Source organism: Scardinius erythrophthalmus (assembly GCF_964197995.2).
Source record: "Scardinius erythrophthalmus genome assembly, chromosome: 16".
NCBI lineage: Eukaryota > Metazoa > Chordata > Actinopteri > Cypriniformes > Leuciscidae > Scardinius > Scardinius erythrophthalmus.
The window spans coordinates 26067446-26094757 of record NC_138236.1 but is presented as its reverse complement, the minus strand read 5'-3'; the positions used below and the strand labels follow the sequence as shown (position 1 = coordinate 26094757).

Here is a 27312-nt window from a genome sequence, read left to right as displayed (position 1 = left end):
TGTAATTTTGGTAACACTTATAAACACAATAAGGAAACACAATGTTTCATTTAACATTAGTTAACTACATTATAATGAACTAACAATGAAAAATAACATTTATTAATCTTAATTTCAACATTTATTAATACGTTAAAATGAACTTGAGCTAATATGAACTAATAATACAGTTGTATTTTTATACAACTTTATTGTTAGTTAACTAACGTTAAAGATAAATACTGTAACAAATACATTCCTCATTGTTAATGTTAGGTAATGCATTGATTTGGAAAAAAAATATTTTAAAATCACAGCAATGGTTTGGAAAATATTTTATTCTTTTTAAATCAGAAAGACAATGTGAAAAAACAGAATCACCACATCACTGAAAGATGGTAGGAGAAACAGGCTGCAAACACCACACAAGAAAAAGGCATTTCCGTGACTCGCTTATATACATATTATATACACGTTTTATACAGGCCAGGTAAAAATATAGTCCTCAAAGCACTTACGGTTGCCAGTCTTGCTCCTGACACCGCCAGACATTCACAAGTAGAAAAGCCGAGGAAGAGCTTTCACAGATTTAGAATGAATAGGAATATTTACCTTGGACACAAACACATAAAATACAAAAATGGTTTATATTGTCAAGAACTTCCCTCAGACCCAAAATAAAATTCATACTAAAGATTATGTAATACATACAATCATCTACGGTACAAAGAGAATTCAAAATACGTACAAAGACAAAGTAAAAAAGAAAAACAAGACATTTCTTAATAAATACAATCACTGAAATACATTGGCAGAATCGTTCATATTGCAGTAGATTGGTTGGTCTGTTTAGTGTCAGAGTTGCCAGCATTTAATCAGATGTGTCTGTTGTGCAAATATCTGTTTCGCTGTATTAATACAAAGACTGGACAAAGCCCTACATGAACCAAAGCGTGAAGAATATCGCGCTCAATGCGTTTGCGGTCTTACTTTCATTCACATTACACATTGTCAGGTTAAAATATTTGAGTATATTGGGATATTTAAGTCGAGAAGTTTTAGTGTGGGTTTCTAGCCTGTAAGAATAGATCAGTATTGAGTGTTGGTCACAGAGAAAGGCAGTTATTTTTGCATCTTGAGACCAAAAACACAAATTAATAAATAACAGAAACATAAATGAGTGAGGCCTGAATTGTGAAGATCCAAAAACCTAGCAGAAAACTACACAAGCCAACTGTGAAATTAAGCCACTGAGAGCTGATCCAAGATCAGTTTATGGTTTATGAATTTCAGAACCTCAAAACTATAAAAGAAGATGCATCATGCAGAGCAGATACAAGCACCACATTGGAAAGTGAAATGAATACAAACATTGTGTGCAATACTAGTTTTTATAAAAGTAACTTCATTACATAGACCCCAAAATCCTTCAACAGAGAGGCGATAAAAGTGTACTATAAAATGTAAAAATGTTAATCAGGGCATTGTTAATCTTATTTTATTCACTGTACTGTAGGACTCTAGAGTTAAGTGTGAATCTAGGTAACATTTGACATTCGCAAATAATCCATAAAGTTTAGAAACGCTGTAAAAAAAACTTGTGTGACCAAAACCAGTAAAATATACCAAACTGCTTAACTTTGTTTTTAATATCAGTGCCAAAGCAAATCCTGAAACGTGTACTTTCAGAGGACAACTGTGAGTTTAGACCTAGCTTTTTAGAGATCGTTCTTTCCCCCCTGGATAAAACGGTATTGTGAAGCATTAAGGTGCATTATCAAAATGATCTGACAAAGACTTGAACAATAGACATTGAAATGATTCAAACCAAAAGACAGAAAAATACCCAAACCAAACTTCTGTGCACAAGTATACATTATCACTTTGATTAAAATACATTAAACAGAATATGCATAAATACTGCATCCGCTGTGAAGCATTTTAGGTTTCTTCAATACAGACTGTCGATGTACTTCCTGTACATGTTCTATCTGCATTTTCTTCAGGTCTGCAAAGACAAATCCTTGGCAAACGATCCCTTCTGCGGTTCACCGACTGTTTTATTTGGGACAACACAACACTGTTCAAGCCTACAGTCAGCCCTTCTTCTAAGTACTTCAAGACTGCATTGTCAGTCTCAGATCTGTGTGTGGCAGAGGTATCAGGGCCTGGAATCGGCCAAAGAGAAACTGTAAGTAATGCCTGTCAACCAATGGATCCATTAACAACTACTTCCTCTGTTAAATCGATCCGAACGGGTGTGATAACAGAAAGGCGGATTCATCAGAGAGCTTGAAGTGAGCCGAAGACTCTTTCCAGCTCCTCTAAAGTGTTCACATGTGCCCTTGGTAAAGTCCATTAGAGTCCATTTTCTTTCTTTGCTCAGTTTAAATTATTATTTATTCTCAGGGTGAGTCGAACTACAACTGTTGAACAGATCTAACATCCCCGTCAACTAGAAATCAACTGCGAATATTCTCAAGCCTTCTTATATACCGACAATATGACGTTAGAATGTAAATGAAGTCTACATTCCTGATATTCAAACAGCTCTGAAAGGCTTTTCAGTCCTATCTACACATTATAGGACTGTGTATAATGCTAGAAAACATATAGGTTTGTATGAAAAGGCCAGAAAGCATGCACCGAGTAACAAAAACATCTGTAACAGGTAGATCTGAAATGACTTGAGCAGATCCATGTTGGTCCGAGTGATTTCTGTAACCAGCAGAAATGAGTGTTTTCATACCAACGCGAGCTGCATTAAGGCGGATGATTGGAAGACGTCATGGCACATCGATCAATCAGTCAGTCTATTCATTAACAATTAAAATACAAGAGCTGCTGTGCTGGAAGAGCACTTTCGTAGCGTTTTATACATGTAAAGAAGCACAGAATGAATAATTATTTACAGAACTATATACATGAATACAGTACACTAATATTACGGGGCCCTTGGCAAGGCAGCAATATGTGCATTAAAACTAGAATACGACATGCATGCGGATCCGTCCATTTCTCAACCTTGACAGTTGATTGGTCCAATGTGGAGGGGCAACTTGCAATGGGCAAATGCTAAAGACAGATGCATAGAGACAATTATATTTGCAAAACAAAATATCTAAATCTACTTGTGGCACCTGTAAGAAGGCAATTGTAAAGCAACTAACCATGAAAGACTAAGCCTGAATGCGGCGTATTTAGAAGATACAAAGCTATTTTATCTGTAACACTCAAACGCATTTATTTTTTTTAAAAGTGGGAATCGTTTTTGGTCGTTTTTCCCCTATTTTTTTTTGTCGCTCTAAGGGCACATGATGTCTCGACACAGAAAGAGCTGGAAAAACGATGCTCTCATCAGGTTTACTCATAAAGAATAGACATAAAAATGAACCTTCATATGTATTCACAGAAAGCCACTGAGAAACAGAAGTTGCCTGCTCATCTCGAACATAACGCCTTCTGAGATAAACATACTGGAGCGCTAGCAGCCGTTACTCCAAGTTACACCAGTTCAGAGAGAATCAAAAGGTTTACAGACCTATATAAATAAAGATTTATGCAACATAGCCTCCAAGGATAATATAAAGTGGTGCCAACTGCGTAACACGTTTTTTTCTCCCAGCACTAGCTAGGCAGAGAAAACTAAAATTGGTTTGTGCATCCTGCTTGCCCTGTTTTAAAAGTTTAAGAGAGAAAGGCAGTAAAGAATGTGACTGAGATCGTAACATCACTTTTCCAATAACTTTGTGGTTAAAACTGGTTTTAGCAGCATTTCCTGTGCAAGAGAAAGAGAAAAAGCCATCAAAGCTCCTTGCTCAATGGCTTTTCTTCATTCCCTGTGTTTCTCACTCACTCACTTTTAAAACACACTTCATTGTGCTGAGGACGTTGAGTTCTTTCCCAAGCTCCCATTGAGAGAAAACTGCCATCATAGCAGTGCTCATAGCATAGCCCTTCGTCTCTCTTGAGTTTCTGTGTGTCCATCTCTCGCTTAAATGCTCTGCTCCAGTGTCTTCAGACGTCGCTCTGCTCTTACTGGAAACAAGCAATATGGTCTTTAATAAAATCACATTTTTGGCTCAATGATATTATTTGGAGATTATATACAACTTACAAAACAAATGTCAGTCTCTGGGATGATGTCTTTGAGCGAAATGGCATCTTCGTTGCTTAACTGCTCATCTAAGCATTCGGCTCCAGAGCTGAAGAAGAGAGCGAAAGATGAAGGATTGGTCTCTCTTTCCTAAATTGTGTCATTATATACCACCCTATTGTTCCAAACACATTCACAAAGTTTGAGGTTGGTAAAATTTTTGAATGTTTTTGAAAGAAGTCTCTTAAGCTCACGAAGGCTGCATTTATTTGATCAAAAATACAGTAGAAACTGTGAAATATTATTACAATTTAAAATAACTGTTATCTATTTCAATATATTTTAAAATGTAATGTATTCCTGTAATGGTAAGGCTGAATTTTTACTCCATTACTCCAGTATTTAGTGTCACACGATCCTTCAGAAATCATTCTAAAGGGTGTGTTCACACTTGTAGTTCAGTTCGGATAAAAAAAAAAAACATTTAGTCCTGGTAAATTGGCATTTTAACACCGAACCTAAAGATACTGAAGCTAAAGGCATAGGGATACATTCACAACCTGATTGGTCGGCTTTTATATAATTTGTGACAGAACTTACTAAACATTCAAAACAGTGCTGTGTGCTCGGCTAAATGCGCTTATTGTTTGTGCGTAGCCTACATATGATGGTATTTTGGCCATCTGAGCTTAATAATCTGCTGTGAAGAGATGCGGTTCAGATGCCTTGAAAAAACAGCTATTCTTGAGCATTCTGTCCATCAATTGCATAATTGTTTAAATGTATTACTCTAAAAAATTGGTCCTCTCCAATGTTCAAGACACGGGTACTGCCTTGACAGGCGTGAGAGGTGATGAGAGGAGAAATGTGTGTGCGCGCGTTTGGTTTTACCTGTGGGGGGCGCTGTTGTCAGGCTCAGTAACTGCAGATTTGTGCACCTCCACCCCTACTGACCTGTAAGTGAGCAGCCGTAGTTATACAAACGAAGGAGAAACTGTGCCAGAGAGATTTAAACAAGAGAGATGATGATGATGATGATGAAGATATATAACAGACAAAAAAAGACTGCAAGAAAACTACACAAAAATCAAAAAAGAGAGAGATTAGAACTGAAAAAAGTTAAAGAGAGGTAGTGTGGAGGTACCTTTGAGGAGGTGATGATGATGCCATTCCTGTGCTGCCTTGTGAGGAGTTGGACATATTTGATGCTGCAAACTCACTAGAGCTCCCTGCCAAGGGATCGGTTTGTTGGAGCAGGTCCGGTCTGCCCGACTGCATGCCTGAGAATGACAATCACAGGGAGTTATCTAAATCTGAATCAGCTGAAAAGCATACACAAAAATATTTTAAAACAATGCACAGTGACACGCCTACTGCTTTGCATTCAATGGCTATGATGATTCACTGCCGTATCCCAACTTTTGTTTAAAGAAAGTAGTAAATTCTGTAACAGACTTGATGTAAATAGTTTTGTTTGCGGCACTCACCGCTCTCTCCTTCTGTATCGGACTGGGAAAGGTGAGAACGGTACACGAGTCTGGCATCAGCAACTGTCTGTCCGCCAGGAGCCGGAGCAGAGCTTCCCATAGGAAGCCGTCTCACAACACTCGAACAGCCACTTCGACTCTTCTTTGAGGGGGAAGATTTTACTGGGAACGGAGAGAGAGGCACAGGGCGATGACATCAAAAAAACACTAAAAGTTCAATTGACAAAATAAAGACATGACTTAAAGGTGAAGCATGTAGTTTTTGCGACACTAGTGGCACCTAGCGGAACTTCAAAAATAATTTATATTTTCAAACAACCTTGCAAACGCCCCTTCGCATGTCGAGCCTCCCCCAACTCAAACATTAAAGGCAGGGTAGGTAGGATTTTTCAAAAAAAAAAAAAAACATTCCAAATTTGTTTAAACTGTCTTTATATACCAATACATAATTAAAATGTAAGTACTCTGAAAAAGAGAGTATAAAAATCGAGTGTCTGTAGACCTCTCACGACTGTTGTAAACACAGCTCATTATTTCCATTCACTCCACCCCCTCCCTTCTGGGCTCCTTCCAAAGCCACGCCCCCAAAACACATGAACGTGCGACGCCAAACGCTCAGGCTCAGCTGGAAGACGCATTTATTTACCTGAGACGAGTGGAGAGGAAGGAGCGCAGTGCATGCAGTGACATCATGTCAGAATCACATGTAATAAAATACCTAACTTTATCACTATAAATATAAACAAATAAGATTTATTTTAGTACTCACTATCAAGCTAGCATATCGATACGGGTAAAGTTTAAAATATACTTTGTTTGATTCGGTAACAAGATATATTTATAGGTAACGAGCTATATTTATAAGGCAAAGCTAAAAACAGGTTGCATTGATGCACGTTTGTCCATTACAATCAGTTACACTGTGATGAAGGTGAATTTCGTGTAAGATTCATAACATATACGGTGTTTTGCGAGTTTCCATGATGAAAACATTGTTGACTCTAATGAGGACTACACTCCGTTGACAAGTAGCGCTTCGACGGTTCGAGGACAGGTCCGGGGTCGAGGGCGAAGCAGAGGAGGTCGTTCAAGAGCGCAGGCAACCAGGGTCCGAGGAAGTAGTTTTTGCCTTGTTTGCCTTCCCTGACTGCATATGCAGGTGCTTTGAATTTTGAATGCTCTTTCTCTGCCATAATTTTACTCTTCGTAGGTTCCGCGCCTCTTGCACTCCTCAAATCAAACGGGTGCGCGCGCATATGGGCAGATCTAGCAACAGGGGTGGTAGCCATGGTTGCGAGAGTGAGTGACAGTCGCCCAAACCAATCAATTGTTTCGTCCCGAATGGAAATAATGAGCTGTGTTTATTGCAGATTAAAAGGTCTACAGTCACTCGATTTTTATACTCTCTTTTTCAGAGCACTTACATTTTAATTATGTATTGGTATATAAAGACAGTTTTAACCTTTTTTAAAAAAAGTTTTTTATAAAAATCCTACCTACCCTACCTTTAATGAAACCTGAAAGATTTCTGTCCCTCCATTGAAATATAGTCTATTACGTCAAAAGTTTCAAGTTTCAAAAAGTTATAAAGATATCACAAAAGTAATCCATTTGGATTGAGAGGTTTAATCCAAGTCTTCTGACGAGAAACAATCACTTTACATGATGAATATTTAAATTTAGGCTTTTGATTTGCTGTTTGAATGTGGGTTGATCAAAGTTTCACGTAAATAATTCTACCGCGTCTCTTCGCAAGACTTCACATTACTTTTACAATGCATTTATGAACTTTCAATGGAGGGACAGAAATCTTTCAGGTTTCATAAAAATACCCCAGTGTTTTGAAAATGAATGAATGTCTTATGGATTGGAGGGTGAGTAAATGATAAATTAATTAAAATTTTTGGATGAACTAACCCTTTAAAGACTTGCTGGACAGTAGATGTGTTTTTTTTTACTTACGTGCTTTCTTAAAAACTGTGCTGCACATGAAACGCTGGAATCGCTCAGCGTAGAATCCGGGCCGATGTACAGAGACCGTGTCCTACAACGTGAAAGTTTAGAGTGCTATTTATCTCACAAAGGTTGCAAACAACTAAGTGCAAAATAACCATACGGTTAGGAAACCATAAGGAACAGATGACTTACCCCATCGTGAACCAAGGCCTTCCAGGAATGCTCTATTTTTTTAATAAATCTGACAAAAGAAACAAAGGAGAGATTATTAATGATGGTCACAAACATGTAAGCATGCACACACAACTCTTGTCTGTGACTAGTCACCTGTATGACTGTAATATGTCGATGATCCCAATATAAACCAGTATTCTGTCTCCTTTACTGCTGCGTGCTGGGATTCCTCCCCATCTACGGACAAAACAGGAAATTGCATTGCATGCATTAAATGACATTCATAATTTCTTTTTTTTTTATAATAGTCCTTTACAAATGTTGCTTTTCAGACTGTAAGAACATGATCCCCGCTGTAAGCCATATCACACTGTAGGATCTGAGCTGTCAGTCATTAATGTCAGACTGTCATTGTATGGCAGTCAAGACACGTTAAAAACGGACGCATTCAAGAAGAGTCGTCTGGAGTTTTACATCAATCCGTGACACGTTCGGAGGCTGTGAGCAGCATTTACATGCGGGATAGAAATGGTGGCTAGAAAACAAAAACAAATCTCTAGCGTTAATTTTGATCATGACTTGTCTTGAAAAGGAAAATGGGAGAAAATTTAAAAATGGTTTGTTGTTGCACTAATTGTGTCATCAGATTCTGCGCTGTTGTTTCCATTACAGCGCTCCTATTGGTTTTAAAATGGTTGGTTGTCGTAGGAGAAGCCACACTACAAGACTGTGCGTCAAATCTTCTGACACTGACAGAATTTCATCAGAGGTCAAATCTGATCACAAGGGCCATTAATCGGCTGTCGGCGAACATGTTAAACTAGTGATTAAAGACTGCAGATTTTAGCCTAGGATCAGAGGAATCTTTACAAAATTTGTCTCAGACGGCCAAATTGTGGCCAAAATCCTCACAGCACACAGGCTTAAAGGAGTAGTTCACTTTAAAATGAAAATCAGCCCATGTTTTACTCACCCTCAAGTCATCCTAGGTGTATATGACTTTCTTCTTTCAGACGAATACAGTCTGAGTTATATTAATAAACACCCTGATGCTTCCAAGCTTTATAATGGCAGTGGATTGCAACCATCAGATTGAAGCTCAAAAAAGTGCATCCATCCATTATATAAGAACTCCACACGACTCCAGGGGGTTAATAAAGACCTTCTGAAGCAAAGTGATGAGTTTGTGTAAGAAAAATAATCATAATTAACACGTTACAAGTAAAATTCTAGCTTTCGGCAAAACGGTCATAAGCAGTCTACTTACGTCTAAAGCGCAACTCAAGTCAGAAGTAGCGTAGTGCGTCATGGCGTAGCGTAAATATCAGCAGTACGTCGCATTACTCGCATAAGTTGCGCTTTACACTTAAGTTGAATCCATATGTTCGTTTGGCTGGAAGCTAGTTACTTTACTTTATGTTTTAAATATGAATATTTTTTCTTACACAAACTCATGGCTTTGCTTCAGAAGGTCTTTATTAACCCCCCGCAGTCATGTAGATTTCTTATATAATGGATGGATGCACTTTTTTGAGCTTCGATCTGATGGTTGCAATCCACTGCCATTATAAAGCTCGTAAGCATCAGGGTGTATATTAATATAACTCTGATTGTATTCGTCTGAAAGAAGAAAGTCATATACACCAAAAGATGGCTTGATGGTGAGTAAATCATGGGCTAATTTTCATTTTAAAGTAATGAAGAAAGGGATTATAGTGTGGGAGAAAGATGAAACAATTAGAAAGTCGAAGAGGACAGGACAGACTTAGAAAAGCACATAAAATGGATGGATGTGTGAATTAACTGCATAGATGGGAAGAAAATCAAACAGAGAACATAAGCGAGTAGAATAGTAAGATGCTGACTAACTGGTCCTCTGTTTCCAGGGTTCCTTTCCCTTTGGCCTCTCCCTGTATGGACTCCATCGCGGTGCTGTACAGAGCTTTCTGAGTCTGCGGCCTCCTGTGGTCTGGGGTCACGGCCCCCTCGGACCCCCCGCCCTCTACTGCCCCTGCTCGCTCACGACATGCCTGATCCGTGTTGTGGATCCCCACCAACAGACTGTAGTCCATAATCTTAAAGCTCTGTAGCAGCTGTCAAATACAGAGATAGATTAACTAAACAAATCTTGTTTTTGACAATTTTCAATACGTATATCTGGATATTTACATATTTGCACCACAATGGTTATTCATTTAATTGACACAGAAAGCATTTTTTCAACCAAACTATTGAAGCCAAAAAGATTCAAAATGTTGAATGCATGAAATAAAATACAGTGCAAAATGATTTTCATATATATGCAACAATATACACAACCCAGCCAAAAAATGATTTGCTGTTTGGATTTAAATAGTCTATGATTGGATCATTATTGCAGTGATTATTATGTTTCTAGCATGTTATATGTTTGGCAACAGTTCTTCTAACCCAAATTGATGGAGTGTGTAGCTTTTCATTTCTTAAACAAGCATGTAGGGAGACACATCATGGCCATATTCCAGGATGACAATGTCAAGATTCATCAGGCTCAAATTGTGAAAGAATGGTTGGGAGGGAGCATGAAGAGTCATTTTCACACAAGAATTGGCACCTCTGATAACACATTTCAGGGCTCCAGACTGCGACCAAATGGTCGCATTTTGCGACCAAAATTTGAGAGTGTGCGACTGAATTTTACACCCAGTCGCACATGTGCGACCAGTAATTTATTTTTTTATTTTTTCACGTTAAACGTGGAAGGGGCGCGTCAATGAATCTGGAATGTGTGGCAGGCCAATGAGTGTGAGAAGAATAGGGAATGGCCACTGTAACTGGCTAATGTGTGGAGGGGGAGGGTCCTAGAGATAATCGAGCGCGCGTAAACGTCCGTGGGAAGGAGACGGAGACAAATATCCATGTCACGGACAGACAAAGTCGGATGATGATGATTCAGAGTCAGAGGTTTGTAAGGTGATAAAGGCCTGAACCCACTATTTTCGGGAAGACTGGCTACGAGAATTCAGCTGGTTGGGGTACTGTAAGGAGATGAACTCCATGAGCTACGAATGTGGCAGTCGCTACCCCAGAACTGCGGGGAAAACGAAGTTTGCAGACAGTGCAGGCACTTCGCAGTTTAAACACTCAATCTCAGCCTCAAGCATAGAGTATGCCGTGACATGTTAATAAATAAAAACAAAATGAAAGTGGAAAAAAACTGCGCTACTCAGCACTCATTCTGCTTCACAGACCGTTTAATAGTTCGAACCAATAATAGACAGCGCAGAGCTTCTCTCGCCAGTCGCGGGCCGATCGCGATCACGCGAAACAGTTACATCGTGGAGATCCAGTGAAGAAATCCATTGAGTTTGCGACAGAATTAATAACATTGCTGCGAGATCCAGTGAGAAACATTCAGATTTGACGCAGAATTATCTGTTATAAACCATATCAGATCAAACAGCGCTGACGTGGAAACCAGGAGAAACATGTGCAATGAGCGAACAAGTTATAGAAGGCTTTAGGTCCACAGATCAGCAACATTCACCTTGGATTTACTGTAGTAACACTAACTGTAACTATGGTATACTGTGGTTATAACAGTAGCCTACACATATTTTTCCAGCACTTCAAAACTATATTATCATATTTAAATGTTATTTTTAATGTGTTGACCAAAACATTTTTTGTTCATCCTTTAAAGATTGTACCTATTTATAAAACTAAAAGTTTCAAGAAGTAGGAAAACTCACACTTATTTAAAAAAAAAAAAAGATAAAGATTAAATTACTATTGTAAACATAGCTGCAGAGGACGCTTACTGGCTATTTTCACTCCCTAATATCTATTTTGTCACTCATTTTGCTTTTGAATTAATATTAAGACATTATGAATGATAATAATTAAAGTTAACTTTATCTATACACCTCAAATTAAGCTCAGTGCTTTGTCATCCCACAGTGCTACCAAATACTTTCTGTAGAACTTAGTGCCGCTGCCCTCAAATGTTAGTCTGGTGCCCTGTGAACTTAAAATAAAACTGCACATTGTAATTTCTGTACGTTAAGGCTATTTATTATCAAAGCATTTGTCAGTAATACAGTTATTTTGGGGGAAAATGTGAATAATTGCATTGCAAGGTGATTTAAGGTGTGCCCCTAAATTTTCTGCTTGCGCTCCTAAAATTTTAAGTCAGGGGCTACAGCGCTCCTAATAAAAAAAGTTAGTCTGGAGCCCTGCATTTACTTCCACCGAGAGGTGCTTTCAAGATTTTGTATTGACAATGCAAGAGTCCAGCACTCTGTAAAGTCTCCTCCAGCACATCCCAAAGACTCTCAATGAATTTAAAGGAGACATATCATGCTTTTAAATTGTTCCTTTTTACATATAAATCATACATTTGTGGTCTATATAAAGCGGAACTGCAATGCTTGGGTCTGAATTCCTCATTATTATAGCTCCACAAGCCCCCTTTTTACCCCTTTTCTGAGGTGCTTCTGACAGCAACTCGTTTTACTGCGGTCTCTTTAAATACAATTGAGACACGTCATACCCCGCCCCCTCTCCAGGTTGCAGAGGTTCAACTCCACCCCGTTCGGCCATTTTTGTAGTCTGATAGCAGAGATAGGATTATCTAGCGGCACAGAAACTTTTTATTCACACGTTATTAACAAAATGTCAACAACGGAAGACTTGTCCAGCCAGCCTTACATGTTCGAGCCAGAGTCGGAGCCGGAGCGAGATGAAAATGAAGACGACGAACCTGCAGAACAACGTCTTCATATGGATATATCGCAATGGTGTGTTACTGTATTTACACATGAAACTTTGGTCTTCCGACCTTTTACCACCGTGTCGATTTATTTTGATTAATTTGTGCGAGGGAGAGAGAGCAAGACAGCGTCTAGCAAAGAGTATAGAAGTAACAAGAGGCGAAACTCCGTTGCAGTTTTGACAACAGCCACTAGGTGGCGCTTCGGTAGCGCGGCCGCCATTTTGGACTGAACCAACGGCTTTACTGGTAGCACAACTACTGTACAGCATTAACATTATGTCTGAAAATAATTGCAAACAAAGAAAACAGTGTTCTGCCATCAACTGCAACAACTACCAGTGTACAACCAATCAACTAGCATTTCATAGATTCCCCAAAGATCCAGAGAGGTAAAGTAGAAAAGGTTTTATTAACTTTAAAGTGAGCTAACGTCAACGATAACAGGTGCTGTAACGTTAATGTAAGCTATCCCATAACCGCAGTAACAGTTTGCTAACGTTATGTATTTGGTCGAAATTGTCAAGACTCAAAATGGGCTTTTTAAATCGCATACTTTCAGAGATATATGAACACCTAACCTGGCAAATGACCGCTTTATTAATTCATTGTTATCACTAAATTAACCCTTTAACTGTCACCTTTTTTTCGCTTAAACATGAAAATCACTATCCAAACTTAAATGGTTGTAACGTTAGTATGGTTGTAACGTTAATACTATGGTTGGTCTTGTTTTAATTTGTCAGATTATTGTTGAAGTGAAATAAATTATGAAAGTGAAACAGAAAAAAGTTATATAAGTTTGAGTTTATTAAAATGTACAAATTTTAAAATATAATTATTTATATTTTATATAATATATATATATATATATATATATATATATATATTACAAAATATATTTTACTCTAGAACTGCAAGAAAATGAAAGCAAAAAATCTGAACAAGTTGTGTTCCACATTTTAGGTTGATATGTTGATATCTCGCTCCCTCACCCTTTCTGCCGTGTGCTCTAACGTTACACGGTTTGGAGCTGCGCGCTCTTGCTCGCTCGCTCTAGATTCCGGGTGATTTTAGCTAATTTGCGGGCATCAGGGAGCCGCTATAAATATGCGGGAGACTCCCGGATCTTCCGGGAGACATGGGATGTCTGCTCTAGAGATATTAAAAACTAGAAACTACTTTTTAGTTAATTTAACCGCTTTTGAATTTGAACCGGTATAGTTCAATCCTATGACAGCATAGACAGTAAAAGAAATGGACACAGCGACCCCATTGGAACTCAATTGAGACAAGTGAAGCCCGTTTTCAGCGATTTCTTAGCACTTCCTTTCCTGACGCGCAGACTCAAACCGAGCAAAGCGTTACACGGACCACGTGAGCAACCCGTCTGTCTTCTAGTAGCTGTGCCAAGAGAAATCTGAATCATTCCCTTCCGAATCTTGCAGAGACGGAGAGTGTAAGTAGGAATTGTCCATGAGCATGGAGCAGGAGCAACTTTTGCTAGGTATTCTGATTAATTATATTGTCATTTCGCCTCCACGTCTCCCCGATTGACCGCGAGCTTCTCCTCCCGTCCATACGGTAATCTCTCTAATGTGCGACAGAGAGTCGCGTGGTTATGACGCAATCGTTAGCCTACTTTTACAAAAACTGCTTCTACGAGGCCATAACATAAGCTACAAGTGAATGGAGCAGTTTATACATTGTCGTGTATCTTTAGAAATAAATAATGGACAAATGGAGTCTTTAAACGCCTCAGATGTAAAGTTATTCGCTGTCAAAGTGACGCCAAAATGAATGGGAGTCAATGGGATGCTAACGCAAGTGAAGTTCTGCTACAAGATGGCGGTACCCGGCCGACTTCAACTTCCGGTCGACTTCCTTCCCGCCTGTATGACAGCGGTGTTGCGTTCAGTCCAAGATGGCGGAGCTGCAGCTCTGCGCATGGGTGAGTTTGTTGCAATGGAACGTTCTATTGAGTTTCGCCTCTTGTTACTTCTATACTCTTTGCGTCTAGTTTGGAGACGGTGATGTCTTGTTTACATTTTCGCCGGGCTCCGAGAGAGAGTGCGAGCGCGCGCGAGACCGGGTCTCTCTCTCTGCTCGTTCTTTCAGTTAAACATGCGTCCTGTCACAAGCGCGGCAGTTCATCTACATTAGACGGTGTAATAAAGCGTGTGGGTTACTACATCCAACAACCGAACATTTTAACTTACCCTCTCGTAACTTCTGCATCCTTTAGCTTGGACTACAAAATTGCAGCGAGAAATAATAATGGCGGATCGCTCGAAGTGTTGGGCGGAAGTCAATGTCCTTTGGCAGTTCCGCTGCAAATACTGTGCCGTGATAGTTCACAAAACGTCATAGATAACAGAAAAATCGGAACAGGTTGAAAAATATGACCAAAACAGAATATAAAGATATCAACGAAGCACCTGAAGAGAATAATTTCATCTTTTCTGTACTTCTAAACACTCCAAATATACAACAAAATGCATTTAAGGGCTAAAAAAGTGCATTTAGCATGATATGTCCCCTTTAAGGTCTGGACTCAGAGGTGCCAATTCATGTGTGAAAATGACACTTCATGCTCCCTCCCAACCATTCTTTCACAATTTGAGCCTTATGAATCTGACATTGTCATCCTGTATTGCAACATTTTAAATCACTTTAATGATTATGCCATTCACTTTAATGATTATGCCATTCTTCTGTTCAAAAGTTTTGGGAAAAGAACGTACCATGATTTACACAAAAATATTAAGATATTAATATTAAAATATACCGATCCCAAACTTTTGAATGGTAGTGTACACTGAATACCCATTATCAACATCTTCATAATCCTGGATTCAATGTTTAAACTATGCTCACCAGGCAGTCCCGCTGGATGGTTTTGCAGAGGGCGCTGTAGTTGTCCGGCTCTAGTTGGATGCCCTCAGGCATTTCCTGGATGAAATCCAGGTCTTTGTAAGTAGGGACTTTTTTCTCTCTCTCTTTAGGGGAGGCCCGGCGCTTGTACGTAGAGCCCTTCAGGTCATATTTGTGGTGCATAGGCACACTGCGGGGCAACAGGTTATTCATCACGACGATACGGATGTTCTTCCCACCCGCCTGCACGCAATACAAGCCGTAAAACTTCGGGAGCAGCGTTCTCTTGTTCTGATTCAGATTCTGAAGGAGGAGGAGCGGAGAATAGAAAGTTGTGAAAAATGCGGTAATATCACAATTTGGACAAAGATGAATGCTACAATTTGACTTATGCCATGTACTACGTATCTAACACACGTGTGTAATGCTCACCATGAAGTAGCCGGGCAGTAGTTTCTGCAGAAACTCTGCTTCCTTGTGCTGCACTGTTTTAATAATGAACTCATCATCGCTTGTCACATAAAATATTGATCCACTCGCTCCAGGGTTGGACAGTTCGATCAAAGGATCATTACATAGAGAATACTGCAGACAGGAAGAAATCACATGAGGGATGTTCCTAAGGACAATGAACTCTGATGATGACTGTTATATAAATGTGTAAATATACTGTTCAAAAGTTTGGTGTGGGTAAGATTTTTTTTATGTTTTTGAAAGAAAAATAAAAGAAGAGTAAAGTAGAAATAATGTGAAATACTATTACTGTTTTCTATTTTAATACATTTTAAAATGTAGTAGTTTATTCCTGTGATGGTAAAGCTGAATTTTTCAGAAATCAGTCTAATGCTGATTTGGTGTTCAAAGAAGCATTTATTATTATTATCAATGTTCAATACAATTTTGCTGCTTAATACCATGTTAGAACAGCATTAATTTGAAATATAAATATTATATGACATTATAAATGTCTTTACTTGCTGAATAAAAGTATTAAAGGGTTAGTTCACCCAAAAAATCTAATTCTGTCATTAATTACTCATGTCCTTCCAAACCCATAAGACCTTCGTTCATCTTCAGAACACAAATGAAGATATTTTTGATGAAATTTGAGAGCTTGTGTTCAGAAGATGAACAAAGTTCTTAGGGGTTTGTAACGACATGAGTAATTAATGACAGAAATGTCATTTTTGGGTGAACTAACCTTTTAATTTCTTTAAAAAAAAAATCTTATTGAGTCCAAACTTCTGAACGGTGGTGTGTGAGTGTGTGTGTGTGTGTGTGTGTGTGTGTGTGTGTGTTCTATAGTACAAAAAAAAAAGGTCAAGGGTTCATCCTCAATGATTAAAGGCGCAGTAAGAGATTTCTGAGAAACAATGTTGAAAGTGGATTGGACTGAGCACCACAACACACTGTGCCACACACAGCCAATCAGCTCATGATGGAGAGGTGTCTGTGTTGCATAGCCTGTTCATGAATTTGGGGGCGGAGCTATCAAGATAGGGGTGTGATCCTTTTGGGAAGGTGCGCATTTGTTTTGGTGATTTCAAATATCAGCAGCGTTTCTCAAAAACCTCTTACTGCACCTTTAATATTATGGAAACAATAAATAATAAAATATTATTAGGTTCAGCCAACCAGGTAGTCATCAGGTCGAATGCCGAAGAGTTCTCTGAAATAACGGAAGGCGATGGGGGCGTAAGTCTTAAACCTGAAGTCACCGTGGTGATGCGCTGGAGTCAAATTACTTCCTTCACTGTAGGAGATAAGACATGGAGAGCAAATCAGAGACAGGGTTATGAGTTTCTGTTTTATAACCTGGCGAGCTGCCCACTGTTCGATTCAGAGGTTTGAACACGCATATGATGCCCAAAGACTCTATAATGGCATTTCACTTAGTTTTCTAGACACACACACTTAACAACAGTCGGCACCCACAACACCCATTCAAATCTATTTAAATAGCTATAGATATTTAAATACCTATAGTGCATGATTGAGTAGTTATGGTTAACATAAGTGGTGGTCTTTTTGTGCACACACCTGGGGAAGAAGATGCTCTCTACTACATAAAAGTCCTGCATGAGAACATCTCTCTCAGCTTTCTGACTGAGGCTGCCCACCGTGTGCGCGATACCCAGCTGGATGGCTCCTTTGAGGGCGGAGGAGGTCGTCTACAGACAAAGAATGAGTGCACGTGTGAGAAGAGTGCGTGAGAAAGAAGTGCAAACAGAAAGGAAACACTAGATAAATATCACAATGGTTATTTTAAATAACCTATAAATTAGCTGTTACGTAGGTGGCGTGGGAACATAATGCATTTATAAAAATAAAAATAAACAGTAATTTCCAGTAAAACAAATGCTGGAATGTGTCATTATTAGGAGTGGGAGATGCTTAATTCTGCTTAATTTTACATCATCATTATTTCAGCATGTCTCTCATCATAACCTCTCTTTCCTTTCCTACTCCTCCCTTTGGTGTGTTCCTCTTTTCTAGCCCAGTTTCTCTCTCTTGCCCTTCTTCTGTTATCAGGTGACACATTTGGCTGCCAGCTGACCTTTTTGTAAGTCGTTTCTCCTGTGGGGTCAACTCCTCGGTGACCAATGGTCTTCTTCATACTCTGAGATGATCCTGGCCCCTAGGTTGGAGAGACAGAGACACAAAAGAGTGACAGACATAAAAGTGGAACTGAAAAAGTCAACTGGTTTCACATCAATAGATGGGATTCAAGAGCCCTCAAATCTGTCCAGGTCTGACTTCCTGTTTGTCAGGGTTTTCTTCGAGTCAAACACAGACACGCAAATTCCTGTCAGTCTGGTCATCCTCTCACTGTCTTGATACATGTGAATCTTCAATTGACAATGGGAGCAGTGTGTGTGTATCTAACTGTGTCAATATTTGTCCTGTTCAAGATCTTTCTCACATGACTGTTTGATCAACACACAGTAACAGTAAGTCAACCTTACTTCAGGCTACAGGGCTCATGTGTTCACATTCCTCTACCAATGTCCAGCAACTAAAAAAAACACTCAGGCTTGGATGAAACTGTGGATACTGATCTGAGATTTTACAAGTACATGGCTGACTGAAGAGAAACTGAGAAAACAAGGGAAGGTGAAAATGTCTGCATGAAGCACAGAGCACAAAAACCAGCGAGGCAGGATCTGACATCTATTTAGCGATAAATCAAGAAGCTGTGCTATATTGTGAATACAGTCATGACTAAAGGGCAAAGTTAAACCCATATTTACCATACAGCACGACCTTGAGCGCCTTTTTGCTGCTATAGACCTTATGCGCCAGAGAAACAAGCGCGCAGCCATCTTTAGAATATTGTCTTTAAACTTCTGTTTTTGCAAAAATTTGTGCGAATTTATGAGTTTAACTTAACCTTCTAAAGAGAAAATTAGGAAATTTGAGAATTTGTGATAATTAAATCTCTATTTTTACTGACTGGCTGTTCGTATCACAAACGTAGGCCTAGCTGAAGTTACACATTTACAGTTTAACTCCAACCATGCTCCAAAACTGTGACTCTCATGAACCAGGAATAAGGAACCAGCTAGCAAACATTAAATGTTAATTATTATCCCAAAGCTTTTATTTAATAATATATTAATTTTATTTTTTACTATTGGCCAATTCATTTATTTATTTGTTTTGTTGGAAAATACCTTATAGCCTGACCTTATTATATTCTGCATTTTGTACTGACCAATCAGCTGTCAGGAATGGAACGATCTGCTTTATAATGATCAAACATTACATATCCCACAACGCACTGAGAAGACTTGTCAACTTAAAGGTATGATCCTTGCCCTTATGGTGTATGCATTTGAGCATGTGTTCCACTTCTAGTTAAATTATTCTGACAAAGAGATTAAATGTCAGTCAATTTAGAAAGAATGTAAATTCTCATTAAACAGGAAGATGATTTTACTGAGGGAAAATTTGAGTGATGAAATGATAAACGAAACTACACGGTCATCAGATATAGAATTTAGAGAGCACTTAAGAAATAGTCTCTATGACTAACACAAAGTGAGTAATCCAACTTGAGAACAAGCTTACCTCCGTAATAGTCATCTTTCGAACTCCGCTGGACCCTTTAAAGAGAGAAAGAAGCATGACAAGAACATTAATGTGTGTTAAGAGTGACGGAAAACGCTCACGTGACATTGTAGTTCTTCATCGTGAAAGGTTATTATCTGAATACGTTTTAAGCCATATCAGTCTAAACTATATGGTTTTCTGAACGCACACATCCGAAGCACGCGCACAGAGAGCTGGATGTAAGACGGTGCATGCAGTGAGCATTGTAGGAAACTCAGAAGCGAAGACCAGGAGATTTGGTTGTATCTTCAGAACGATTCTTTATTGAGAACACAAGCTGTCGGTAGTTGCAGTCATCAAGTCTGACTAAGGGAACTTTACATTCAGTGGGCAGTCCTTAAAGGTGCTGAATATCCTTCCTTAAAAAAAAAAAAGTGTTGACCTTACACACTGCCTTAGAGATAACCACTAAATCAAATCAACTAAAGACAATAGAGGCAATTACCCCCGACTGAAGATAATGGTAGCCCCCAAATTGTATAAACATCACATGGTCACAAGAACTAAGAATATGCAAACATTCACACATATCAAAGACTGACAAAACCCCTTCAATGTAAACTATATTGAATCTAATCAGTAAATTGGTGCCATCATGTTCACCTTGAATGCCCAATACAGTGTAGTTCACCTTAGTTTTCCATGTGATGTTATGTAAGGATGTAGGATCAGCAGATCTTAAACATATTCTTAAATTTGTAATCCTACAGTATTAAACTAAGTTCTCTTTCACATGTTATTGCGCTTAAACTCAAATGCACACAAGAATACGTCAAAAACACACAAAGTTCACATAAACAGTCAGCTATGTCTGTGAACATAAACAGCAAGTAGCCTAATGAAATTGCATGTGTAGCCTATAGGCTATTATATCTGTGTATTAAAGTGAAAGCAGCATAATATAGGCTACAGTACCTAATGCTATAGGTCTATATGCTGTTGTTAATATGAATCAAACAACAAAAGAAAAACAGAAAATCACTTAGTGCTTTAGCAGCTTTAATAAGAATACATTTCTTTCTTGAATGCTGCAGTTAAATGCTCTGGCGAGGAGATAAACATGGTGGACTGTGCACTAATTCAAATATCAACTTAATCTTAAATATTTGACAACTTGTTTATGATAGAAATGCTACAGCGAAAGTTTAAACTTTTATTTTGAAATTGCGATGAACAACAATTCTCATGTTTAGAAACATTGATGTTGGTGTAGGTTTATGATTTACGTTACAAATCTGGTGCAATGGTGCACATTAATGGAGCCTGTTAACCGAGCACTCACGTAAATTATAACAGCAATTCGCTATGAAACACAAAGCGTGTCAGACTTTATAAGGGTTCCTAAATACACTTTATTGGAAACCCAAATAAACAGCACATGGAGAGACTGAGTTCATGTGAAGAGCATTTACTGTGAACGGAGCAGCTCTGATTAACATGTAGCCTGCACACATGTAAATAATTAAAGTGCAGTGCTTTACTCTGAAAACCCCAAGTGCATTATTTAATTGAATCGCAGACTTTGTGATTTCAAAATAGCAGTATGCTATAGTATAATAATCTAATCCACCCGAAAAACAAACTAAAGTTCTTTCAGCTATCCTCCACCTGGCAATGTCACAGGGGGCAAAATCTGTCATGACACCAGGGGTGCCAGACATTCAGCAGACTGTCACAGCAGATGCTAAGCGGATGTTCACTCAATAAACAACACAGGATCTATATTTGAGGCTTCAAATTCATTTTTTATAATAGCAAAGCATGCTACAGTGTGTGATGGGTCTTGCTTGTTTGCATTGATTCAGAATGATCGCATGTCTTCAGGCGAGACAGAAGTTATACAACAAAGCTTGTCTGCTCGTAGTCAAAACAAACAGAATGAAATGCAATAGCCTAGCAACTTCAATCCTGCCAAGAGCTTGATATTATTACACACAATCAAGATTAGAATCCAATCTCCAGAAATAGTAACTGTGAGCGCACACCAGATCTAATATATCACATTCAGTATACATGGAGCAATGATAAAGAGAAAGATGTTATTTATGTTGGTTTCATGTGGTTCTGAAAAACCTTTGTACTATTTTCAGTAGAAAATAAAACGTCATGGTCCAGATACTAAATAGGCAAATTAGCATGAGAGTGCAATTCCAAAACAGCCCCTTTGGGAGTGGAAAGATCTGCGTGTGATCTACTGAAAATTAAAGAACACAGATGCAGCCGGATAATTTCCATAATGACCAACGCAATCTACCAAGAGCAGTGCAAATTAGCATCTGGTTTAAGACCGGTTTTTGGGCCGTTATAATGGCGCAAATACCAGTAAATTGACAAAAGCTAACCTTAGTAAATCACCTTGCATGATTCATTTAAACAGTCTCCGCCCATACATTTTGCATCTGAAAGGGAAACTTCTACAAATGCATATCATGCATTAAGGTCAGACACAAAAATAACCTTGCCTTTTTAGCGCTAATTTTCACTGTGTGTCGTTAGCAAATCCTGACAGTAGTTTTTTAACACTAAAAGTAGGTTTGCGCTGGCGCAAGCTGTTAGTAATTCTGACCCTAGTGGTCGACCGATATATCGACAAAGCCGCTATAGCCTAGTATCACCCGATATTTTCCATTTTTCAAATATCGGCATAGGCCGATAAGTTTTTCTGTTTGGCCGATGTGTTGGAAAAGAAGACTTTTATTTTGACGCCGCTGAGAACGCTCAAACTATGCTGTGCTTTATTCAGTTGCCCACTATGTCATATTCATGTCATTTTCACTGTGCTGCAAGTGAAATTAGCGTTACCTTGTCTTTATTTTTAAAAATATGATTCCCAGTCCGCACAAACTTACCAGACTAGCCTAGTAAGTGCCCTGTTGGTTACAGTGTTTACCTCCTTTTTATACATATTTTTCCAACAATTTCTTTATTTGTGAAAAATACTGTAATACTATTACAAAATCAAGAAGTTGCCATCTTAAGTAAGTCTTTAATTTAGAGATTTCTTTTTTGATTCATTTTCAAGTTATTTATTTACTTCTAATTTATTAAATACTAATTAAAATAAATATATATCGGCCACCCTGCTATCAGATATTAGCATTGGCCATCAAAAAAAACAACATCAGTCGACCACTAAATCGGACCCCATAAATAACATCATTACTTTTCAAAAGTTATTAGAGTTACTTTTATTTATTTTTATTTTTTAAGGCTTTTTTATTATGATATCAAGACAGTTCACCCTGATATTTTACCCAAATTAACATCTTAAATTAATAGGTAGGACAAAAAGTTAGAGGTTTCATTGACCCATTATTCAAATTAAGATTACAACAAGCAAGTTGCACCATGAAAATTGTTTTACAATATCAGTCAAACTCTTAAAGCACACGTGCTTTGCCTCATGACTACCCACACTCCTTTTCATCATGGAAGAAAAAACATTGTGATATTGATCTCTTTGGTGCAAATGACACATATTTGGCTGATAACCAAGTCTACGTAACAGCATAAAGAACTCATGGAAAGTAACTCAACCGTTCTCACACGATTCCCCAGACAACTACTGAAAATTCTTGCAGTAACTAATAGCAACGGCTATTTTAAGTGAGGACAGATAACGGATATTTCAATGGCCAGCAGATATAGATATGTGAAAGGACTTGTGTAGTCACACAAGTCTGAGAACAACAATTTTGAACAATGGAGTTTGAACAATATGTGTAATGATGAAAAGAGACAGCATTCAACTGCCCATCCCACCAAAACGCAGGCCTATATGCACAAACACTAGTATCAACAAAATGTAAAGCTTGCTTGACCCAATGGCACGATTTCCAGGAACTGTGATATACATCTACTTGTTCCCACAGGTTTCTGGACCCTTTCATCATCAGGCTGAAATATCAATTCCTTTTCCCATCTGCCATAATTGCACAAACAGTTACAGCTTCCACTTTCATTTCACTCCACCCATCCCCCAGTCATCAAGCTTAAATCACCACTGCAACCGAGACCATGCAAGGGACAAGCCATTTTAGTTAATTGGCATTCAGAGTCTCTAAATCACACAGCACATCTGAGCCATGCATGTACTACCTCTCCGAGAGGCCAACAGCCTCCAAAATGGAGTCCTCAGATCTGTAAAGGGTAAAACAAAATTGTCAGCACTTAAAGGTGGGGTAAGCGATATTTAAAAAACGCTGTTGGACATTGTTGATATTTGAAATCAACCCAAACAAACACACCCCTCTCTTAATTGACCCTTCGCAGGGAGCTTGATTGACAGGTGATCTGACCAATCATACTTCACCATCCGCCATTTTGTCCGACAAAGCAGTCAGGATAGTTAGTAGATTAACATAGGAGGATTTGAACTCGAAAAACGGAGTGTACTGACGCCTTTCCGTGGTTAAAACAACATTCATTCTTATGTTTGTTCATGTTTATTTGAGGCTATAAATTAACTAGAAGGAAGAGATGATCGGTTCACGAGCAGCTTTAACTGATGCTCTACAGCGATCTGTCACAGCACATTAAAGCGCAACAAAACGGTATTTATTGTTTAAATTTCTTTTAAAAAATGACCAAATTTGAAAGGTGAGACTTTGTTTAATATCAAACGTAACCGAAAAGTAGCCTGGTCTGTCTTGTCTGTCAGCGTGTTGTCAGTCTCCTCTCTGCTCCGCGATGTATTTTTCACTGCGTGAGAACATGGTGTGGCGTGAGAACGGCGTAGCTTGTCGGACATAGCGACAGTAACTAAGGGGGGCGGGTCTTTGCGAACGGTCAATTGCTCCGCCTCTAAAACTCAATCCTAACAGCACTGCTCCGAGTCGGTCTCGAACCCCGATCGCCGGCATGCGAGGCAAGTGCACTAACAATGACGCTAAATTCTGCACTCCCTCTTGCTCGTTTTCTCTCCTCCATCGTCATACGCCCCCTAATGCTGATTGGCTACACACGTGTTGTTGTTTGTTCGTGTGTCGGTCCGACTAACTTCCAAACAGGGTTTTTCAAATATAGCTTACCCGACCTTTAAGCAAGTGTGTCCTAAAAGTATCTCTCAAAGTGGTTGAGAAACTTGGTCTGTGTTTGTTTGGAAGTGTGGTTGTTTGTTTGGAATGTGTGTGTGGTTGTTTATCTGTTTAGACAGGTGGGTGTTGGTTTGTTTGTTTGAATGGATGGGTGAGTTTCTTGTTTGTCTGGATTGATGGGTATTTGTTTGGATGGGTGGGTGTTAGTTTGTTTGTCTGCTTGGATGGGTGAGTTTTGTTGTTTGTTTGGATGGATGAACGGGTGTTTGTTTGGATAGATGGGTATTTGTTTGGGTGGGTGGGTGCGGGTGGGTGTTGGTTTGTTTGAATGTGTGGGTATTTGTTTGTCTGTTTGGACTTTGGACGGGTGGGTGTTTCTTGCTTGTTTGGATGGGTGGGTTTGTTGTTTGTTTGGATGGACAGTTATTTGTTTGTCTGGACGGGTATTTGTTTGGATGGGGGGGTGTTGGTTTGTATGAATGTGTGGGTATTTGTTGTTGGGACGGGTGGGTGTTTGTTGCTTGTTAGGATGGGTGAGTGTTTGTTGTTTGCTTGGATGGACAGGTGTTTGTTTGGATGGGTGGGTGTTGGTTTGTATATGATTTGTTGCTTTAAATGGATGGGTGTTGATTTGTTTGGATGATATTTGTTTGGATGGATGGATGGATGGATGGATGGATGGATGGATGAGTGAGTGAGTATATGGAAGGATGGATGGATACAAGGATGGATGACTGGGTGGCTGGATGGGATGGACGGATGCAAAGGATGGATGGTTTCCAAGAGGGAAATTTAGGTTTTCTCATAGAAAAAGTAATAAAAAATAAATAAAATAAAGACCAACAGCAAATAACAGACACACTATTACCATAACCAATGATTAAAACATATTACAAATGTAGCCTATAATTTATCACTAAAACATATTTGTCTTAACAAATTCCAGTTTTGTTTGCACCACATCCATAAACCGCAGAGCAAGTGAAATGACCACTCAGAGAACACGTGGCTCATCTATTGAGCTAGCCTATATTTAGTCCAAGCTTAAGACATAGCCTACACTTTCTTTTAAGAGTGGTAGGGAACAAATCTTTTACCTCATGCACACAGAAACAATCACGCATTTGAGGTCATTAATTGTGGCAAGATGTCCTGTCTGTGAGATGGGACTTGAGGTTTAGATGTTCAGCAGTCTGTCCCATTTTATCTGAGCGAGTGAGCTGGTTTCTGTCCCATTTTCGCATTTATATTTAGAGCAAGAGAGCAGCCTCTGCAATCATCAAGACTGTGTGCGTGTGTCTGAGAGCACTAAAAATACTTCTTGCAGAATGCTAACTATGTCCTAATGTGGGTTACCCACACAAAATGCCATTATGTTTTGAGCTAACAGACAAAACCACCTAAATAATGACCATCTGATTAACTTCAGTATCTTAGACTACTGAGGTCAATCTCCACTTCATTTCCCAGGGGATGCTATTTTTACTCAGAAGTCAATGAAGAAAGACAGGGTGTTAAAGAGAATAAACACTCACGGGACATGCACTGTTAATGCCATTTACATCCCAGTAACCAATTAGCTAATTACTGTCAATGTGCAAAACTCCAACAAAAATCTAAATTCCTGCAAACCTTCATGAAGGACAAAGTCAAATTAGCCTAAACACTCAATCATAACTGAGGAAACTCCTTAACTCTTGGTCTGGCTCCTGATAAAATGCTACTCAACGCCACTGTTAAAAAAAACATGTTCATCTAAATTTAAGCTTATTACGTGCACCACATATTATGACTTTAAATGAGAAAACTATTTTACTTGTTTACATAATTGATTTGGTAAGTATGGGTGTGCCAGTGGAAAACTGAATGTTACCAAAGGAAGTACTAACAGTTAACTTACTTAGTAACTTAATATCTTTAGGCAATGTCGTGCTTATTTAACCATATTTGAACTCTAACATCTCTTTTTTAAAACGAAATGAATAATTTTCTCTCTTTCTCACTCAAAAAAAAAAAAGGAAATAAAGTAAGAAATTTGTGTTGTTTTTTGTTGTTAATGCTCGACAACATTTAACGTTATAGAGAGAAATTGATAGGGGTGGCTCGTTCATTAGCAAAAAATCCAAAACAACCCAATTTAATAGAACAATAACAAAAAAGGCTAATCGTAACTGAACTGCATTCATTAGTGTAGGTTATTTATTTTAATATTAGCTTAGTTACATCTTTGTTATAACGGGGCTAGTTAGCATAGCATGTTAGCCACAGATCCACATCATCGATCTGGATTATTTCAGGAAAACCTTCAGATCATAGATCAACTAAACTCAATAAATCCCACATACACAAATCTGATAAATTGCTGAATATATTATAATTAACGTTACACACTAGCGACTGTAATAGATTAACGTTACATTTATTTTGTTGTTGTTGAACAAAAGGCTTGATTGAAGCCAGTAATCACAGTGAATCTATCCAGTGCTGGTAAACAATAGTTAATCCATGGCAACAGACAACATAAAAACACAAAACGCACATGCCAAAATAAATCTAAAAAACATAATGTTTTAATTTACCTGGAGGGGCAGAAAAGCCCGTGTCGGGTGGACCGGCGGACGCCATTTTGATTCGGGTTTACTGGACCCGTTCCATGACCGGAATCAGACAGACAGACTAGTGTCCGGTTCCGCCCGGACTGACTGACTCTCTCTGGCACCCTTTACTGTCACTGACCTACTTGAGACTATAATAACTACAAACAGAGATGCGGACCACTACCTACATACAGAAATTATAATTCTATATATTTAAGGCTACATTATATTACATAATATAGTCCAAATA

At 38.6% G+C, this 27312-nt stretch overlaps 1 protein-coding gene across 5 annotated transcripts; it reads right to left on the bottom strand.

Moving 5' to 3' along the window:
• Positions 1-297: 297 nt before the first annotated feature.
• Positions 298-27194, bottom strand: pip5k1ab (phosphatidylinositol-4-phosphate 5-kinase, type I, alpha, b). Of its 5 annotated transcripts, XR_014031779.1 has the most exons (18): positions 27045-27112; positions 23528-23569; positions 19388-19422; positions 17874-17954; positions 17357-17487; positions 16952-17069; positions 15749-15901; positions 15320-15619; positions 9562-9785; positions 7846-7929; positions 7711-7759; positions 7525-7606; positions 5563-5724; positions 5220-5355; positions 4967-5029; positions 4097-4184; positions 3840-4017; positions 299-2147 (listed from the first exon to the last, which is right to left on the bottom strand). XR_014031779.1 is itself a non-coding variant. In XM_081388353.1 (17 exons), the coding sequence occupies exons 1-17, from the start codon at positions 27088-27090 to the stop codon at positions 4015-4017; spliced, it is 1797 nt and encodes a 598-aa protein (XP_081244479.1). In that variant the 5' UTR covers positions 27091-27112; the 3' UTR covers positions 301-4014. The 5 variants fall into 5 exon arrangements, 2 of the variants coding, with proteins under 2 accessions (XP_081244479.1, XP_081244480.1); XR_014031777.1 differs by lacking the exon at positions 23528-23569 and having other exon boundaries at positions 298-2147; positions 27045-27194; XR_014031778.1 differs by lacking the exon at positions 23528-23569 and having other exon boundaries at positions 299-2034; positions 27045-27194.
• Positions 27195-27312: the final 118 nt, after the last annotated feature.